We start from the raw sequence: 20,731 nt of genomic DNA on the forward strand, positions 1-20,731 counted from the left end.
TCGCGGATCTCCAGTCCTCTGGCACCTCCCGCGTGGCCAGAGAGGAATTAAAAATTTGGGTCAGGGCCCCGGTAACCTCTTCCCTCGCCTCCCACAGCAACCTGGGACACAATTCATCTGATCCTGGAGATTTCTCCAATTTTAAGCCTCCAACACCTCCAATACCTTGTCACTCCCTATGATAATTTGCTCAAAGGGCAGCACGGTGGCACAGTGGTTAGCATTGCTGCCTCCGGCGCTAAGGACCTGGGTTCGAATCCCGGCCCTGGGTCACTGTCCGTGTGGAGTTTGCACATTCTCCCCGTGTCTGCGTGGGTTTCGCCCGTGGCCAATCCACCTAACCTGCACATCTTTAGACTGTGGGAGGAAACCGGAGCACCCAGAGGAAATCTGCCAAGAGAAAGTGCAAACTCCAGACGGGTATTGCCTTCCCTTGATGTACTTGGAGAATGTTGTGGGATTTTTTTCGACCAGGGAAAGCCAGAGATTTCTCATATTCCCTCTTTGCTCTCGTAATTGATTTCTGAAGTTCCATCCTGCACTTCCTGTACTCCACGAATGCCTCTGCAGACTTGCTCTCCTTATACTTGTTAAAAGCCTCTCTTTTCCTTCTCATCGTATCCCGAATGTCTTAGGTCATCCATGGTTCTCTGGGTTTGTTACACCTTCCTTTTACCTTGGAGGGAACATATTGGGCATGTACCCTCCCCATTTCCTCTTTGAATGACCCCCACTGCTCTTCTGTAGATTTCCCCACAAGTGACTCCAGTCTACCTTGGCCAGATCCTGCCTTAATTTGTTAAAATCTATTCTCCCCAAATCCAAAACCTTTTTTTGCAACTTGTCTATCTCTTTGTCCATAACAAATTTAAATTGTACCATGTTGTGATCGCTATCACTAAAATGCTCCCCCAGCAACGCATCAACCACCTATCTGGCTTCATTCCCCAGTATTAGGTCCTGCACTGCACCATCCCTTGTTGGATCCTGTACATATTGAGCTGAAAAGTTCTCCTGTATTGATTTTAAGAACTCCACTCCATCTAAGCCCTGAGCATGATGGCTATCCCAATTAATTTTGGGAAAGTTGAAATCACCTAATATAATTACCTTCTTATTATTTTTACACGTAATTATACACATATTTTTACACATTACACTGCACAAGAGATTCTTGTGCAAAATTAAAGCGCATGGGATTGCGGTAAATGTATTGGGGTGGATAGAAAACTGGTTGGCGGAGAGGAAACAAGGTGTAGGGATTAATGGGTCCTTTTCAAATTGGCAGGCAGTAACCAGTGGGGTACCACAGGGATCGGTGCTGGGACCCCAGCTATTCACAATATATATTAATGATTTGGATGAGGGAACAAAATGTAACATCTCAAAGTTTGCAGATGATACCAAATTAGGTGGGAGGGTGAATTGTGACGAGGGTGCTGGGATCCTACCGCAAGATCTGGACAGGTTGGGCGAGTGGGCAAATCAATGGCAGATGCAGTATAATTAGGATAAGTGTGAGGATATTCATTTTGGAAGCAAAAACAGGAAGGCAGATTACTACCTGGATGGTTGTAAATTGGGAGAGGGGAGTGTGCAGCGGGACCTGGGTGTCCTTGTGCACCAGTCGCTGAAGGTAAGCATGTAGGTGCAGCAGGCGGTAAAGAAGGCTAATGGTATGTTGGCCTTCATTGCGAGAGGATTCGAGGATAGAAGCAGGGCTGAGTTGCTGCAATTGTACAGGGCCTTGGTGAGGCCACACTTGGAGTATTGTGGTCAGTTTTGGTCTCCTTCTCTGAGGAAGGATTTTCTAGCTCTCGAGGGAGGGCAGCAAAGGTTCACCAGACTGATGCCTGGGATGGCGGGACTGTCATATGAGGAGCGATTGACTAGGTTGGGATTGTTTTAGCTGGATTTCAGAAGAATGAGAGGGGATCTCATAGAGACGTATAAAATTCTAACAGGACTAGACAGGGTAGATGCAGGGAAGATGTTACCAATGATGAGTGTGTCCAGAACCAAGGGTCACAGTCTGAGGATTCAGGGTAAACCATTTCGGACAGAGATAAGGAGACATTTCTTCACACAAAGAGTGGTGAGCCTGTGGAATTCATTGCCACAGGAAGTAGTTGATGCTAAAACTTTGAATATATTCAAGAGGCGGCTGGATATAGCACTTGGGGAGAATGGGATCAAAGGCTATGGGGGAGAAAGCAGGATTAGGCTATTGAGTTGGATGATCAGACATGATGGTGATGAATGGCGGAGCTGGCTCGAAGGGCCAAAAGGCCTCCTCCTGCTCCTATCTTCTATGTATCTATGTACACTCCTTTTCGAGTTGTGCACATTTGAAGCCTACTTGTGACAATACACGATTTTCAATTTCAATTTCAATTTTCAACTCAACTTCCCGCTGACTATTTGGGGGTCTATAATAAACATCTCGGAACATAACTGTCCCTTTTTTATTCCTAAGCTCTACCCACAAAGCTACATTTGATGCCCTCTCCATGATGTCATCTGTCCGTACTGCAGTAACTGCCTCGTCTCGTCTCAGCTTGCTCCAGGGTTTGCACTGAACAGCCTCCTGGATTCAGCAATTTTAGATTGTAACCTCTGCGCTCATTTTATTTTGTTTTCTTTCTTGGTTTGTTTTTTTCCCCACTTATTACCCTTTGTTTTTGGATGGCAGCTATGGGCATCACAGTAGAACAGTGGTTAGCACTGTTGCTTCACAGCTCCAGGGTCCCAGGTTCGATTCCCGGCTTGGGTCGCTGTCTGTGCGGAGTCTGCGCGTTCTCCCCGTGTCTGCGTGGGTTTCTTTCACTCACGTTACCAGGCAGATCCATGACACGTACCATGGTTACATTACAGAGGGAAAGAAAATCCAATAAAGATTCTATGCAACATGTCTTGTGGAAAATAAGGCACTTATTTTATATACCGGTAATTCAGTGTCTGAATTCGGACCAGTCTGAAGCAAAGTGCATGAAAATTGATCTGGCCTCTCTGTTTGAAACCTTACAAATTACAATAGACAAGCTATTAATTTGGGGATAAGTTTCAATGTTTAATAGCCTTGACTATACCACACATTGTTAAACAATATTAAATAGTCACGATGGATATTACTTTACATATGCAGAACATTCTGGAAAAATAAAGTGGCTGACATGATGACTCACTCAGCAAAAAGCATTGCGGAGGATATAATATTCCATCAGACCAATCTACTTTGTAAGATGCATGGATCACAAGCAAAGTATTTTGAACCATTTACTACAGGTAGTACAGTTGTGTTCTTGAATGACCTGGACGTTAAACCTTTTCGGAATTTGTCCCTTGTGCAGTTGTCTCTTTCCTTGAGTTTGCTGGTGGGGTTCCCTGTTCTGAGGCTGCCGACTGACTCCAGGCCACAGATCCAGGTCAGGTCCTCAGGCAGACTCCCATTATTATCTGACAGAGTGATTTTCTTGTCCTCAATGGAAAGCTGTCTCATACTACCGAGCACTCGAGAGGGCTTACCAACTGGCTGAGAGCTGCTGACATTCTGAAAACAGGAAGAGGCTATGAATACAACAGTTATTTACCTAACCCATAAGTGATCAGCGGCAATGGTTAAACATCCACAATTATGTTATATTCTGTCTGTTAGAAAAAGAGAAATGCTGGAGATATTCAGCCAGTCAGACTGACCATGTTTCTCTCCACAGATTTTGGCCGGAATGAGGAAGAGCCTTGTTGCTAACTTTTGGTTGGTTCAATTGGCTCTGTTTTATAACCTTTGCTCTCGAGTCGCCAGGTATCTTTATGATACTGCCACGAGGTTCAAGTTCAAGTAATGATCAATCACTCAACACACCAATTAGTAAGATTCAAATCAATACACATTTATTATACACAGTAATCGCTACTCATGCACAAATTCTACGTCTAAGCTACTTCTACAACTAACAGGCCTATACTTAACTTCGGACTGGCCCACCAGGTCAGGGGAACAAATGGGCTTTCATTTGGAATCTGAAACTGCGGGATTCAAAGCCGGTATGGACTGGTAGCTAGGAGCGCCTATCTCGTAGCGAGCGTTGACTTGAGACTTACTTCAGGGATGTGGCAGCTTGGACCATTCACTCTCAGGGGTTGCTTCGCGTTGCTGAGTGACCCGGTCAAGGAGAGTGATTTGAACTTGGGGCTTAACTTTTATAGTCCCCAGGGGCTTCCCGCCTTTCGGGGCGGACCCTGTACCTGGTTCTAGGTGATTGGACTTTGTTCCAATCGCTTGGTTCGATTTCTCCAATACTGGAGCGGTTCCCTGATCGATGGGCGGTCTTGAGGTGTCCGTTAACCTCTTTTGTGTTGGTTCCTGCTGGCGCCGAGGAGTCTGGCTTAGCTTTGTTTGTCCCAAATGTTGCGATTGTTCCCGGGGATTGCTCATTAGTATGTAGATGGCTGCTACATTGTTATGCTGATGGTCGCTGGTATCAATGCTGACTGGGCTTTTGCAGAGTTAAATACACAGCAAACCTGCACCTGCTGGTTTCTGTCTGTGTTGGCTGAATTTCCCTTCAGCCTTTGCTGTTCTCCATTTTAAATCGGGAGTTGGTCAACTTAGCTGGCTACAGCGTAACAGACATCTACAGACGCTGAAAGATGCCCTCGTATGAACGGGATATGGCGCTTGACTCATCGATCGACGGTTTCAACGCGCCACAGCAAAAAACGCACCGACCTCCTCAGAAGACAAAGATGGGACACAACTGACAGAGTAGCCTTCATCACCCAGTACTTCCCCAGAGCAGAGAAACTACGACATCTTCTTCGCAGCCTTGAACACGTCATCGATGAAGACGAACATCTTGCCAAGGTCATCCCCACACTCCCACTACTTGCCTTCAAACAACCGCACAACCTCAAACAAACTATTGTTTGCAGCAAACTACCCAGTCTTCAGAACAGTGACCACGACACCACACAACCCTGCCATGGCAATCTCTGCAAGACGCGCCAGATCATCGACATGGATACCACCATTACACATGAGAACACCACCCACCTGGTACGTGGTACATACTCGTGCAACTCGGAAAATGTTGTCTACGTCATACGCTGCAGGAAAGGATGTCCTGAAGCGTGGTACATTGGCGAGACCATGCAGACGCTGCGACAACGGATGAACGGACATCGCGCGACAATCACCAGGCAGGAATGTTCCCTTCCAGTCGGGGAACACTTCAGCAGTCAAGGACATTCAGCCTCTGATCTCCGGGTAAGCGTTCTCCAAGGCGGCCTTCAGGACGCGTGACAACGCAGAATCGCCGAGCAGAAGCTTATAGCCAAGTTCCGCACACGAGTGCGGCCTCAACCGGGACCTTGGATTCATGTCGCATTACATTCACCCCCCACCATCTGGCCTGCGAAATCCTACCAACTGTCCTGGCTTGACATAATTCACACCTCTTTAACCTGTGATTATCCCTCTCTCCAGTTGCTCCATCTAGACCTGTAAAGACTTAATTACCTGGAAAGACTGGCATTCAAAGTATCATCTTGCATCTTTGACTTTGTCTATATATATGTTTCTGGAACCCACCTCTTCATTCACCTGAGGAAGGAGCTGTGCTCCGAAAGCTAGTGATTCAAAACAAACCTGGTGTTGTAAGACTTCTTACTGTCAATCAAGTTGGTGAGACATGACCTTCCCCGTACAAAACCATGCTGCCTGTCACTAACTAGTCCATTTTCCTCCAAATGGGCCTATATCCTGTCCCTCAGTATCTTTTCCAAAAGCTTCCCCACCACTGATGTCAGGCTCACCGGCCTATAATTTGCTGGATTGTCCCTGCTTCCTTTCTTAAACAAGGGAATAATATTGGCTATTCTCCAGTCCTCTGGAACCTCGCCTGTGGTCCGAGAGGATGTGAAGATATCTGTTAAGGCCCCAGCTATTTCTCCCCTTGCAGAATCGCCGGGAAAGGACCCAGTCTAGCGGTGGGATGCCGGAATTAAGAATCTTCACCACCTTCGAAGAGCGGGCCCTGGAGGTGACCGGAATTGGCGAGGACATAGCGGTCACCAACGCGGAGGCTGGTGGACGCCGCAGAGGTGAGAAACCGCCGGGCCCCACCCGGAGGACCTGTCACACGTGAGTTGTTATTGCCTTACTGACTGACCCATCCCTCCAACTGATCACTTGTCCATTCTCCCACAGGTCCTCTATCTGACGGTGCCGGCCCATCCCGGGCGGCCCCCTCTCCTGACTCCCAGGAGACCACCTCGGAGGAGAGCTCCGAGGAAGACACGATCGAGGCGTCACAGCTGTCATCCCCCCCCCCCCCCTCCACCAGCACAGATACACACACCTCGGTGGGAAACGTTAGTGGTCAGACTTCTGGGGCTCAATCTGGTGAGCACCACACTGCTGCTGATGCACATCAGCTGGAGGCAAGAACCCCCCCCCCGGGCGGGACAGGAGGGCTGCTGGATCCCAGGACCCAGCTGGGTCCCAGCCTGATGCTGAGCCTCTGGAACAGGGATACCCGGAGCTGATGGAGACGATAGGGAGCGGCCGGGACATTCAGAGGGAGATGTCAGCGTCACTCCAGCAGATCCACAGCCAATTGGAGGAGTCCCAGAGGCTTCGGGCGCTGGAGATGTCGCCCGCAATGCGTGGCACCGCGGCCAACACTGCCAGGGTGGTGACCGTTGCCTGGGGCCCGACGCAGCACCAATAGTGAAGGTGTCCAAGGCATCGCACAGTCGGTGACGGCCATGGCTGAGGGTCTCAATAGAATATCCGACTCACTGGGGGATATCAGCCTGTACCAGGCCGACCTGGATGAGGTTCTGCGGGACACGTCCCGCTCTCAGGTGGGCGTTGCCGAGGCTCTGCAGAGCACGGCCCAATCACTGAGGAGCATCTGCCAGCACCCTGAGACACATCCCGTGGCACTCGCGCCTTCAGGCAGACAGGCGACTGGCAGGTTCTGCCTTCTAGACCTGTTCTCCTGCTCTTCGCCTTTGCTCTTAACGTCTTGCAAAGATCCCCCAGGATCTCCGCCTCCAATGCCACCACCCGATTGCTGTGATCCGCCATCACCCACTCAATCTCTTGGGTCTGTGACCTGTGCGCCTCCAAACACTTCTCAACTCTCTCCATCGAGCTTTTCAGAGGCACAGGCGCTCCTTCGATGACCTTCGATCAGACTTTCTGCACCTCCTTTCTTTGTTGGCAAAACTCCTCTCGAATAAACGGCATCAACTACCCCATCGGGGGCTTCCCAACCTGCGATGACCCTTCCCCCTCCGCCATCTTTACAATTGTTGCTGTGCCACAGGCTTATTCCCGTTCTTTGGCCAGGTCTCCGGGTCTCCGGGTCTTTCACCTTCTTCTGCCGGGCCTGATAACCAGCAGGGGGGAACATCTCCTCCACACCCTCAACTATACTTCCCTGTCAAAATTCTCCTGTTTTTGGGTAAGAAGAACTCAGATCTACGCCTTTGAGCCGGAGCTGTCCTGTGTGTGACCACTCACTCCACGGCCAGTGATAACTGGTTTCTTGCCACACTATGGCGAGACCCTGATTTCGCCGAGGGGAACAGGCCGGTTGCATCGCAAACATTTTGGCACCTGGCGTGGATCTTGTTTTCGGCGTCTCTCGCTACCTAGCAGCCGGAATATCGCGCCCATGGGGACATCACCACCTGGAAGTTCTCTTCCATGTCACTCACCACACTGACTTGGAAATATATCACCGTTCCTTCACTGTCGCTGGGTCAAAATCCTTCCCAAACAGCACTGTGGATGTACCTGCTCCACATGGGCAGCAAACGTCCACCTTCCAAAGGGCAACTAGGGTCAGGCAACAAACATGGGCCGAGCCAGCAACACACACATCGCGAAAGAATAAAATAAGTTTTGTTGACTTCTTTGTGGCTGGTTATGTAATAGCTTTGGCAAAGCCATGTTGCCTGCTAATCCTCAACCAGGGATTACAAGAGATTACAAGAAAAACTAACAAAGGACAAGAGGACATAGTAGACCTTTGGCTATTGATAAAGACTGGACTGGAATAACTCTGAAAGTAGACCTGGACTGAGAGCAGGTCAAGATTGACATTTGAGGAGATGTGGATATTGTTGCTGACCATGTGCCCCGGGATCTGGAGAGGAACATGAACAAATCTTGTTGACATCTTGGCTATAATTGTTTTAAAAATCATAATTTCTCTAATTAAAAAATAACTTATTTTCTATGAATGAAAGTTGTATAGTTCACACAGATGGAAGTTATGGCATTGATCTGTTTAGAATAAAATTATCTTCGATCTGTGCCCGGCTGGATTTCCCCTTCATTAATGTGGATTTTTTACTGTAAGAAAGAGTGACAGTGGCCAATATCACGCCCCAAATCTCTAATACTGTCCCAAACAGCCGAGGGAAGATATGAAGCATCAAAACTCCATTAATGACAATCATTTTAGTGTCAGGAAATGGAAATGGCTTTCATTCAGTAAACATTCAACTCGTGTTCAATGTATCCTACACATTAATGTACATTAACCAGGAAACCCTGCTACTTCCAGCAAAATTACGTCCATTCTAGCCTCAAATGGTTCTGAATCATGCAACAGAATGTTGATCTGTATCTCTGGATATTCTTTGCAATCATCGGTAATGGCGGGGGGTGGGGGGGGGGGGGGGGGGGGGGAATGGATACAAAGAAACCCATTGAACTACAAAACCTTTAGCAGACCATGAGCATTTAAGTCTGGTTTTAGTGCCCTGGATCAACATATTTCAGCCATGTAAAACCGCCATTCATTATTAGTTTAGGACATCTTGTGGATGGAGTTATGAACCTATGGTTCTTTGCTAAAAAGAAATAAGGAATTACAGTCAGGACATTGTAATATAAGTGGCACACATACATATCTGTGAGAAGGTTCATTCCCTGTACACCACTGCTTGGCCCATCCTGCGAGGAGTCTTTCATCAACCGCGTATGTTCGCTTGTAAGAAATCTTATACAGCGTTTCAATGGTGCTTTCTGCTGGTACTTTAACAATTCGTAAAGGTTCGAAATAAACATTCCCTCGATAACCCTGCCACACCTTCAAGACAATATGAAAAACAGAGCACTCATGCAACAAATTGTTTCAAAGTTCAATGTGCAGGCTTTACGATTTCTGGACATTTACTCAGCTCAACTTGCACTTCAGTTTATATTAAATATTCTTCCCGATATTGTTAACCTGACGAGGCCATTGCCAAACAGGACAAGTGGATCAATACCCTCATTTTTAAATTTCCATTCGGATTCTTTTTTTTATACTGAATGTTTACTCTCACAAATCTTTGCGGTAATGTTTAATTTGCAGAGCAATTGCAGAATGATAGGAATATAGGAACAGGAGTAAACCATTCAGCTCCTCAACCTTATCCCACTTGGTGTCAGGGCTCAGATTGGTTCCAGGATGAGGGATGTGAGGGTCCTTCAAGGCACCGGTCCTACACCATTTCCTAATGTCCCAATATGCACTGTGATTCCAATGTAGTGTCAAACCGAGTTCACAAAGTGTTCACATGTCCATTGGAATGCAGACACTTTGGAAGCCTACCTGAACTTAAGTTAAATATTTGGAGAGAGAAAGGATTTTCAACTGTGCTCCCCAGCATCTAAAATTCAATAGTTGGTCACATGCCTGCACAGAGCGGTCTGTTAAACAAGACAATTAAATTAACAGCCTGGAAATGTAAAAAGGGTAGTGTCTGGATGAAACCCACAGGCAATTTGAAGTTACATTTTAGGTTCCGAGATAAAGTTGGCAGCGCGATTACTTTCAGATCAGTTTCAAGGGCCACCAGGCGCCTGATGCATAACTCTCACTGTGACAAATATATTGGATTATAAACATTTGGCCATTTAAGGGTTAAAAGCCAGAGTTAGAGTGTGTTTGACTGCAGTGGTCATGTTTTTAAAAGAACCATGTTTTGCAAGACCAGTGAGCCTTTAGGAGCCAGAGGTGAAATTGACCAGTAAAACACCTGGACTAATGTATTGTTGTTTGGCTAGGGGGAGTCCCTGGGGAGTTAATATGTTTTCAGCCTGGGGAGTTAATGTGTTTTCAGCCTGGGGAGATGATGTCTTTGCTGGGTGGAGCTAAGGCATTCGGGCATTTTGAGAAAGCTTTTTGAGTTGAGTTCAGATCTGGCTAACCCTTTAGACCACAAATAAAGTCTTTTGCTCTCACGGTAGTTGGATAAAAAAATATATTAATAGTATTTAAAGCAGTGGAGACTTGTCCGAGGACAAGGGAGAAGCTGACACAATCTTGTTGAAGCAGCTTTTTGAAGACATCCAGCCAGAGTTTGCTGGGGTTTTAACAGGAGCCAGATCTGTTCTGGAAAGTAAGTATTACTCTGTGCCATTGGGATGTAGGGTGGATTGAGAGCTGTATGTGTTCTTTCCTGTTTAATTGGGAATAGAGATAGTAATTGAGGGTATTGTATTCACTGTGTTGAGTAGTATTGTTTAAGGTGTAATTGTAAGCTATTTTCGGGTTTGATGTTAAATAATTTAACACTTTGTCAGTAAGAAAGTTTTGGTCCAGTATCTGAGTCGTTGTTGGGGATTGTAATATCACACAGTTGAGAAGGAAAGAATTGATATTTACGTAGCACCTCTCATGATCTCAGGACATCACAAAGTACGTGATAGCCAATTCAACATTTTTAAGTATAGTCACTGTGGTAATGTAGGAAAAGCAGCAACTAAGTTTCACACAGCAAGATTCCACCAACAGTAATGTCATATGAGGTTAACTCAATTTATGGTGTTCGTCCTGGAGAAATAATGACCAGGACACCTGGGAGCACTGTCCTGTTGTTCTTGCAAAGGATCACCAGCATCCACTAGACAGGGATTAAAATCAAATCCAAAAGACAGCATTTCCGACAGTGCACTTCTCCCTCTGTACTGATGTGTCAGCCTAAATCTTGCTCAAGTCTCTGGCATGAGACTGACAAACTCCTGAAATAGGTCTGAGAATGCTCCTGACTGAGCCACAACATATACCAATGTTACATTTGCTGGAGTCACTCTCAGCTCCACCAAGTGTTCATCTCAGAGAATTTTGCAGGTTGCTGCTGGTTGCACACGCCCTCTGCTTTCAGAGTTGGCATCCTCACTCACTAAAATCAATGTTTGGGAATCTTTGGCTGTGTTTATAATGTCACTTCTGTTTCAATGGAAAGTGATAGAGGTCGTGCATCAAACCAATCTTGGTGTTAAAACCGTGAGATGTGAGATTGCCATCCAGGTTGTGTCAAACTTTTCCTAATCCACCCTTGGGTGTGTCAAATAAAATGACCTTTTATTCACACAAATTGTGCATTTATTTAAAAACATTCAATCCCCTGGCTCGCAGCAAAGTAAACGGAGTAGAGATACATTTGCATGTTAGATTAATCAGCAGCTATTTCTTCCAAGTGGGATATTTACTTTCTTCCCCTTTTAAATCTTGCAATTTTAAAGAGTTTTAAAACATTATTTTTTTATTCAGTGTTGCCATGTTTCATTCTCACAATTAGTCATGCTATAACAAGCCAAGCAAAGTTAGACTGAAGATTGATTTAATTACTCTTAAGAGTCTATCCCACTTTAATACTTGAGTGCTGGCTCTTAAGTTCTCAGTTAAGAGGATTATCCTTGCAAAGTCTCAAAGAGATGAAACAGATGATTAATTAAGTCGTGTATAGATTTGAAGAACCCTTGGCGGTAAACCACAGCATTTGCTTGTGAGACATGGTTAAACAGCATAATTGTTGAAATGTTTTTTAATCTTAAATTCACGGATCCTCGATTGTGGAAGACAAGAATTCATGATTTAAAGAGCAAAATATTTCTCTGGGCTTCAGACTTACTTTTAGGGGGCGCAGTGAATTTGTTGAATCTTGAGAGGTGGGATACTGTGTATTTCGGTAGTAATGTTGCTCCAAGGCTCTGCACAATAAAGGCAAACATGTCTCACATTTTTGTGCTCAATAAGCCATTCTTCTCTGAAGCTGCCTGATCTTAACAATGTCAATGAAAATATATAATATATATTCTTTTAGCTAGGTGTACCATCTCGCAGTCGTTTAACATGCTATGTCTATGACTCTACAAGCCTCTTCTCTCTATTTGGGAAATAGTTTTTTAACTATTAGTTCATTGTATAATTAAATAGAACAATTGACAGTTTTATCTTGGCGATGTTTTTTTAAAAAGTCTCACTCACAATTTGTTATGAAACCGTCTTTTGTTGCTCCTCAGCATCATGGCAAGTGTCCAATATGAAGATCTGCAAAAGGTTTCAACAGTTCCCTCAGATAGTTTCATGGTCGGATTCTCAATCTAAGAAATGCTGCAATTGGAGGCAGAGCAGAGAGGTGGTCATTCAACCACCCAGTCCATGCTTGCACTCTGTGGAGTAATCCAGTCAGTCCCGTTCACCCACTCTATCCCCATGGCTTTGCAAGTTTATTTCTCTCAGGTGCATCCAATTTCCTTTTGAAATTATTCATCCCGTCTCTACTTTCACCACCCCCACAGGCAGCACGTTCCACAACATTGCCGCTCACTCATCCAAATAAAGTTCTCCCTCACATCCTTATCATATCTCTTGCCAAAAACTTAAATTGTATCCCCTGCTTCTTGTACCATCAGCTAAAGGGAGCAGATAATATTTATTATCTAAACCTTGTCAATCTTGTGAACCTCTATCAAATCCCCTTTATTAACAAGGAGAGCAGCCCCAGTTGCTTTAATCTAACTTTGTAGCTGAAATCCCTCATCTGTGGAAGCATCCTGGTAAATCTCCTTTGCGCACTCTCAAGGAGCCTCACACCTGACCAGATCTGGGGTTCATTGTGGTCGAAGCAGAAATGAAAAGCAGGGCCTGTACTGCGCTGTATTGTTCTATGTTCTATGTATAAAACTTTACCACAACTTCCCTGTGATTTAATAAATTCCTGGACATGATGCAGTGTAGATACACATGGAAAATTGCACCAGCCACATTGTGAAGCTTGTGATGTTTCTCCGCTGATACTTAGATGCATAGAATCCCCACAGTACAGGAGGAGGCCACTCGGCCCATCGAGTCTGCACCAACCCTCTGAAAGAGCACCCTCCTAGGCCCACTCCCCTGCCCCATCCCCACCTAACCTTCACATCTTTGGACACAAAGGGGCAACTTAGCGTGGCCAATCCACCTAACCTGCACATCTTTGGACCGTGGGAGGAAACCGGAGCATCCGGAGGAAACCCACGCAGACACGGGGAGAAAGTGGAAAGTCCACACAGACAGTCACCCGAAGCTTGAATTGAACCTGGGTCCCTGGCACTGTAAGGCAGCAGTGCTACCCACAGTGCCACCGTGCCATCCCATGTAACCCTGCAAGTTTATTTCTCTCAAGTGCATCCAAGTGCTTGCCGCGCCCCTAGCCAAGCTGTTCTAGTACAGCTACAACAGTGGCATCTACCCAGCAATGTAGAAAATTGCCCAGGTGTGTCCTGTCCACAAGAAACAGGACAAATCCAACCCAGCCAATTATTGCCCTATCAGTCTCCTCTCCATCATCAGCATCAAGCGGCACTTACCCGGCAATAACCTGCTCACGGACACTCAGTTTGGGTTCCGCCAGGGTCACTCAGCCTTGGTTCAAACATGGACAAAAGAGCTGAATGCCACAGGTGAAGTGAGAGTGACTGCCCTTGACATCAAGGCAGTATTTGACCATGGTATGGTATCAAGGAGCCCGAGCTAACCTGGTGTCAATGGGAATCAGGGGGAGTCGTACCTGGCACACAGGAATGTGGTTGTGATGGTTGGAGGTCAATCATCTCAGCTCCAGGACATCACTGCAGGAGTTCCTCAGAGAAATGTCCCAGGCCCAACTATCTTCATCTGCTTCATCAATGACCTCCGTTCCATCATAAGGTCAGAAGTGGGGATGTTCAGCACCATTCGCAATTCCTCAGACAATGAAGCAGCCATGCCCAAATACAGCAAGACGAGGACAATTTCCAGGCTTGGGCTGACAAATGGCAAGGTACATTTGCACCACACAAGTGCCAGGCAATGACCATGTCCTACAAGAGGGGATCTAACCATCGCCCCTTGACATTCAATGTCATTACCTTCGCTGAATCCCCCACAATCAACATCCTGGGGGTTACCATTGATCAGAAACTGAACTGGACTAGCCACATTAATGCTGTGGCTACCAGAGCAAGTCAAAGGCTAGGAATCCTACAGTGAGTAACTCACCTCCTGACCCTCCCAAAGCCTGTCCTATAAGGCACAAGTCAGGACTTCAATGGAATACTCTCTACTTGCCTGGATGAGCGCAGCTCCAACAACACTTAAGACGCTCAACACCATCCAGGACAAAGCAGCCGCTTCCACAAACATTCAAACCCACCACCACCGACAAACAGCGGCAGCCGTGTGCACCATCTACAAGATACACTGCAAGAACTCGCCAAGGTTCCTGAGACAGCACCTTCCAAACCCACAACCACTTCCATCTAGAAGGACAAGGGCAGCAAGTCGTCTCACACAACTTTTCACCATTTGGCTCATTGTCCTGGAAATGGTTCTCCGGAGGGTCTATCCGCAGGTCGAGTTCCAAACTCCGTTAAATGTAAAAAGGGGGTGGTGAGGTGCAGCAGGTAACATTCCCGCCTGAGCCAGAAAGTCCAGTCCTGGGGCCAAGGACGGTCTGCTCATAACAGGTTGAGTATCAACTTGTAAATTCTTGCATATTATGTTAATGACAGGTGGTAACAGCAGGAGAGTGTGCTGGTCAATCCTGGGAAGAGAATTGAAGTCACTGCCATCACTATGTTCAGCTGCAGGCTATAATCTCTATAACGCGTTAACAACCGAAGTGGAGTAGTTTACATTCCTGCATGAATAATAACCCTAAACCCCATCAGCTTCACTGATCAACTGAGTTAAACACCGTGTGCCAAATCCATTATTTCAGATGAAGGGTGGACTGAAGAAAAGTGGCGATAAATAATAAAGTATTAGTTTAAACTTTTCCAATTTCCGACAATTGACGGGCCCAGAACTAAATCAATATTGTGAGAGTTTAAAACAAAAAGATTAACGTTAAATGACTGACCTGCAGTTACACCTTCCTCTGCAGACAGGGAAACTGTGTCAATTTCCCCTCCCTGTTCGAACAGTTTGGATAGATACTGCTGAGAATAACATGTTCTGTGCCCATTACACGATGAGTGGGTACTTAAAAAGCAGAATTTCTAACTTGCAAACAATTCGATTTGGGTTTGTGTGTGTACCTGAACCACACAAGGTATTACTCAGTGTGACAAAGCAAAGATTATAAACTAACAAATTACTTCAAAATTTGACATAATTGCCTCTTGCATTAAAGCGGCAATAGTATTCAGAATGGTCAATCGAAACACATTCATATTGTTGTCCAACTTCTCATCCAGAACAGAAAGGTGTTTCCATGAAATGTTCAGTTCCCTTGGTCTGATTGGCTTGTGTATCGTCGACCTCCACCGCGCTTAGAATTAATATGAGAAAGGGGTCATTAATTCACCACTTGCCTTAAGAATGAGAAAGATAGTGAGGGTTGAACTAAATAATTGGAAACTTTTACCGGCTTTCTTGAAGAACTGCGTCTGTAACAAGGCCAGAGAAGTTTACATTCTGGGCTGCCAAAAAATTGTGTTGGCACATTCAATAATCCTCTTCCTTAGCAACAATGCTGCTTCTGCAGAGCTGGTACAACACAGTGCACCATTCCTCTGTCACTGTGCGTGCTGACAAGAAGAGGCCTTGTGGTGGGCACAGTGTGAATGGTCACACAGAAGGAGCCCAATGAATCTGTCCTTTTCTTACGGGCTAATTGCAAGAGTAACTCAGCTAATTCCACTCCCTGTCCTTTAAAAGCCATGATTAAATCCACTGCCACCACTCTCTCGGGCAGCTGTTCCAGTTCCTAACTGCTTGAACATAGATGTGGAGATGCCGGCGTTGGACTGGGGTGAGCACAGTACGAAGTCTTACAACACCAGGTGAAAGTCCAACAGGTTTGTTTCGATGTCACTAGCTTTCGGAGCACTGCTCCTTCCTCAGGTGAATGAAGAGGTATGTTCCAGAAACACATATATAGACAAATTCAAAGATGCCAAACAATGCTTGGAATGCGACCATTAGCAGGTGATTAAATCTTTACAGATCCAGAGATGGGGTAACCCCAGGTTAAAGAGGTGTGAATTACATCAAGCCAGGACAGTTGGTAGGATTTCGCAGGCCAGATGGTGGGGGATGAATGTAATGTGACATGAATCCCAGGTCCCGGTTGAGGCCGCACTCATGTGTGCGGAACTTGACTATAAGTTTCTGCTCGGCGATTCTGCGTTGTCGCGCGTCCTGAAGGCCGCCTTGGAGAACGCTTACCCGGAGATCCGAGGCTGAATGCCCTTGACTGCTGAAGTGATCTCCGACTGGAAGGGAACATTCCTGCCCGGTGATTGTTGCGCGATGTCCGTTCATTCGTTGTCGCAGCGTCTGCATGGTCTCGCCAATGTACCACGCTTCGGGACATCCTTTCCTGCAACGTATGAGGTAGACAATGTTGGCCGAGTCGCACGAGTACGTACCGCGTACCTGGTGGGTGGTGTTCTCACGTGTAATAGTGGTATCCATGTCGATGATCAGGCACATCTTGCAGAGATTGCCATGGCAGGGTTGTGTGGTGTCGTGGTCACTGTTCTGAAGACTGGGTAGTTTGCTGCAAACAATGGTTCGTTTGAGGTTGCGCGGTTGTTTGAAGGCAAGTAGTGGGGGTGTGGGGATGACCTTGGCAAGATGTTCTTCGTCATCAATGACGTGTTGAAGGCTGTGAAGAAGATGACGTAGTTTCTCCGCTCCGGGGAAGTACTGGACGACGAAGGGTATTCTGTCAGCTGTGTCCCATGTTTGTCTTCTGAGGAGGTCGATGCGGGTTTTCGCTGTGGCACGTTGGAACTGTCGATCGATGAGTCGAGTGCCATATCCCGTTCGTACGAGGGCATCTTTCAACGTCTGTAGATGTCTGTTACGCTCCTCCTCGTCTGAGCGGATCCTGTGTATACGGAGCGCTTGTCCATAGGGGATGGCTTCTTTAATGTGTTTAGGGTGGAAGCTGGAGAAGTGGAGCATCATGAGGTTATCCGTGGGTTTGCGGTAAAGCGAAGTGCTGAGGTGACCATCCTTGATGGAGACGAGTGTGTCCAAGAATGCAACTGATTTTGGAGAGTAGTCCATGGTGAGTCTGATGGTTGGATGGAACTTATTAATGTCATCGTGTAGTCGTTTCAGTGATTCTTCGCCGTGGGTCCAAAGGAAAAAAATGTCATCGATGTATCTGGTGTATAACGTCGGTTGAAGGTCCTGTGCGGTGAGTAGGTCCTGTTCAAACTTGTGCATGAAGATGTTGGCGTATTGGGGTGCAAATTTGGCCCCCATGGCTGTTCCGTGCGTCTGGATGAAGAACTTGTTGTCGAAGGTGATGACGTTGTGATCCAGAATGAAGCGGATGAGTTGCAGAATTGCGTCTGGAGATTGGCAGTTGTCGGTGTTGAGTACTGAGGCTGTTGCAGCAATGCCGTCGTCATGGGGGATGCTGGTGTAGAGTGCCGAGACGTCCATTGTGACGAGGAATGTTCCTGGTTCAACTGGTCCATGGGTGCTGAGTTTCTGTAGGAAGTCCGTCGTGTCGCGACAGAAGCTGGGCGTACCTTGTACGATGGGTTTCAAGATGCCCTCGATGTAGCCAGAGAGGTTCTCACACAAGGTCCCATTGCCTGAAACGATAGGGCGGCCTGGTGTGTTGGCCTTATGTATTTTTGGGAGGCAGTAGAGATCTCCAATGCGGGGAGTACGTGGGATGAGAGCACGTAGGGTGCTCTGAAGATCTGGATCCAAGGTCTTGATCAGTCTGTTAAGTTGGCGGATGTGTTCCTTGGTCGGATCTGCGGGTAACTGTCTGTAGTGTTCTTGGTTGTTCAGTTGTCGGTATACTTCTTTGCAGTAGTCCGTTCTGTTCAGTACAACAGTGGCCCCTCCTTTGTCTGCTGGTTTGATGACGATGCTGCGGTTGGTCTTGAGAGCGTGGATGGCATTGCGTTGTGCTTGGGTGACGTTCGGGGCTGTCTTGTGAATGCGACTGATGAATCTGGCATTGACGCGACTCCTGACGGCTTGAGCATACATGTCGAGTCTAAGGCAGCGGCCTTCCAGAGGGGTCCAATTCGACTCTTTCCTCTTCGGTTGCCGCACCGCAGATCTCTCGGTCTGCTGTTCCGGTTTATTGGTAGTCTGCTTGGGTTCGCTGTTGGACTCTTGGGGTCTGTGGAAGAATTCCCAGAGCCTCATTCGCCTGATGAATTCCTCCGTGTCTGCCGCGAGACTGATGGGGTCCATTTTGGTGGTGGTGCAGAAATTGAGCCCTCTGCTGAGGACTTCGATTTCGTCTGGTTGAAGGGTGTAGTCTGACAAGTTGACAATAGATTTCCCTGTATTCTTTTCTACTGTGGCACCGGGGGTGGCTTGGTTGCTGCCGATGGTGATGCCAAGTTTCTCAAGCTTTCTGTTCTTGGTGTGCATATAGGTGGCATAGTATTGTTGTCTCATCTGTTTGGCGGTGTTCCGCAGCTGGTCTGCTGCATCCTGAGCGCATGTTGAGAATATGGCCTCTATCTTGGTTTCCAGGTTGCGTCGTCTGCTGTAGAGCTGGCGGACGAGGTGGTTGAGGAGTGTGAGAGAAGTGCGACGGCAGAGTCTCTCAGCGTAGTCTGTGTTGTAGGTCGACTTGAGTGGGTTTGTGATCTGTAGCCCTTTCGGGATCTTGTCTGCTTTCTTGCATCTTTGTAGAAACTTAATGTTAGTGTCTATATGCGCGATCTTCCTGGAGATCCTCTCCACTTTGAGCCGGCAGTTTGCGGTGTCGATGGTAGCCATGATGTGGAGATGCCGGCGTTGGACTGGGGTGAGCACAGTACGAAGTCTTACAACACCAGGTTAAAGTCCAAAAGGTTTGTTTCGATGTCACTAGCTTTCGGAGCGCTGCTCCTTCCTCAGGTGAATGAAGAGGTATGTTCCAGAAACACATATATAGACAAATTCAAAGATGCCAAACAATGCTTGGAATGCGACCATTAGCAGGTGATTAAATCTTTACAGACTTGAACATAGAACATAGAACATAGAACATTACAGCGCAATACAGGCCCTTCGGCCCTCGATGTTGCGCCGACCTGTGAAACCACTCTAAAGCCCATCTACACTATTCCCTTATCGTCCATATGTCTATCCAATGACCATTTGAATGCCCTTAGTGTTGGCGAGTCCACTACTGTTGCAGGCAGGGCATTCCACGCCCTTACTACTCTCTGAGTAAAGAACCTACCTCTGACATCTGTCCTATATCTATCTCCCCTCAATTTAAAGCTATGTCCCCTTGTGCTAGACATCACCATCCGAGGAAAAACGCTCTCACTGTCCACTCTATCCAATCTTCTGATCATCTTGTATGCCTCAATTAAGGCACCTCTTAACCTTCTCTCTAACGAAAACAGCCTCAAGTCACTCAGCCTTTCCTCATAAGATCTTGCCTCCGTACCAGGCAACATTCTGGTAAATCTCCTCTGCACCCTTTCCAATGCTTCCACATCCTATAATGCAGCGACCAGAATTGCACGCAATACTCCAAATGCGGCCGCACCAGAGTTTTGTACAGCTGCAACATGACCTCATGGCTCCGAAACTCAATCCCTCTACCAATAAAAGCTAACACACCTTACGCCTTCTGAACAACCCTCTCAACCTGAGTGGCAACTTTCAGGGATCTATGTACATGGACACCGAGATCTCTTTGCTCATCCACACTGCCAATAATTTTACCATTAGCCCAGTACTCTGTCTTCCTGTTATTCCTTCCAAAATGAATCACCTCACACTTTTCTGCATTAAACTCCATTTGCCACCTCTCAGCCCAGCGCTGCAGCTTATCTATGTCCCTCTGTAACTTGTAACACCTTCCGCACTGTCCACAACTCCACCGACTTTAGTGTCAGCCTTCTACGCCCTCTTCCAGGTCACTTATAAAAATGACAAACAGCAGTGGCCCCAAAACAGATCCTTGTGGTACACCACTAGTAACTGGACTCCAGTCTGAACACTTCCCATCAACCACCACCCTTTGTCTTCTTCCAGCTAGCCAATTTCTGATCCAAACTGCTAAATCTCCCTGAATCCCATGCCTCCGTACTTTCTGCAGTAGCCTACCGTGGGGAACCTTATCAAACGCTTTACTGAAATCCATATACGCCACATCAACTGCTTTATCCTCATCCACCTGTTTGGTCACCTTCTCAAAGAACTCAATAAGGTTTGTGAGGCACGACCTACCCTTCACAAAACCGTGATGACTATCTCTAATCAAATTATTCCTTTCCAGATGATTATACATCCTGTCTCTTATAAACCTTTCCAAGATTTTGCCCACAACAGAAGTAAGGCTCACTGGTCTATAGTTACCGGGGTTGTCTCTACTCCTCTTCTTGAACAAGGGGACAACATTTGCTATCCTCCAGTCTTCTGGCACTATTCCTGTAGACAAAGATGACTTAAAGATCAAAGCCAACGGTTCAGCAATCTCCTCC

The 20,731-nt window shown here is 46.6% G+C and overlaps 1 protein-coding gene across 3 annotated transcripts in view; it reads right to left on the minus strand.

The window, feature by feature from the left end:
* Positions 1-3,045: 3,045 nt before the first annotated feature.
* Positions 3,046-20,731, minus strand: part of LOC140384765 (uncharacterized) — a 95,908-nt gene continuing 78,222 nt past the window's right edge. Inside the window, exons 1-5 of one of the 3 annotated variants that reach the window (XM_072466764.1) lie at positions 15,175-15,359; positions 12,279-12,341; positions 11,923-12,001; positions 8,928-9,110; positions 3,046-3,550 (exon numbers count right to left, since the gene is read on the minus strand). In XM_072466764.1, coding sequence (XP_072322865.1) covers positions 3,221-3,550; positions 8,928-9,110; positions 11,923-12,001; positions 12,279-12,319 — 633 coding nt within the window. In that variant the 5' untranslated portion in view covers positions 12,320-12,341; positions 15,175-15,359 and the 3' untranslated portion in view covers positions 3,046-3,220. Of the gene's footprint in view, positions 3,551-8,927; positions 9,111-11,922; positions 12,002-12,278; positions 12,457-15,174; positions 15,360-20,731 lie in introns of those variants that run through there. The other 2 variants (XM_072466763.1, XM_072466762.1) reach the window with 2 other exon arrangements.

Source organism: Scyliorhinus torazame, chromosome 10 (assembly GCF_047496885.1).
Source record: "Scyliorhinus torazame isolate Kashiwa2021f chromosome 10, sScyTor2.1, whole genome shotgun sequence".
Classification (NCBI taxonomy): Eukaryota; Metazoa; Chordata; class Chondrichthyes; order Carcharhiniformes; family Scyliorhinidae; genus Scyliorhinus; species Scyliorhinus torazame.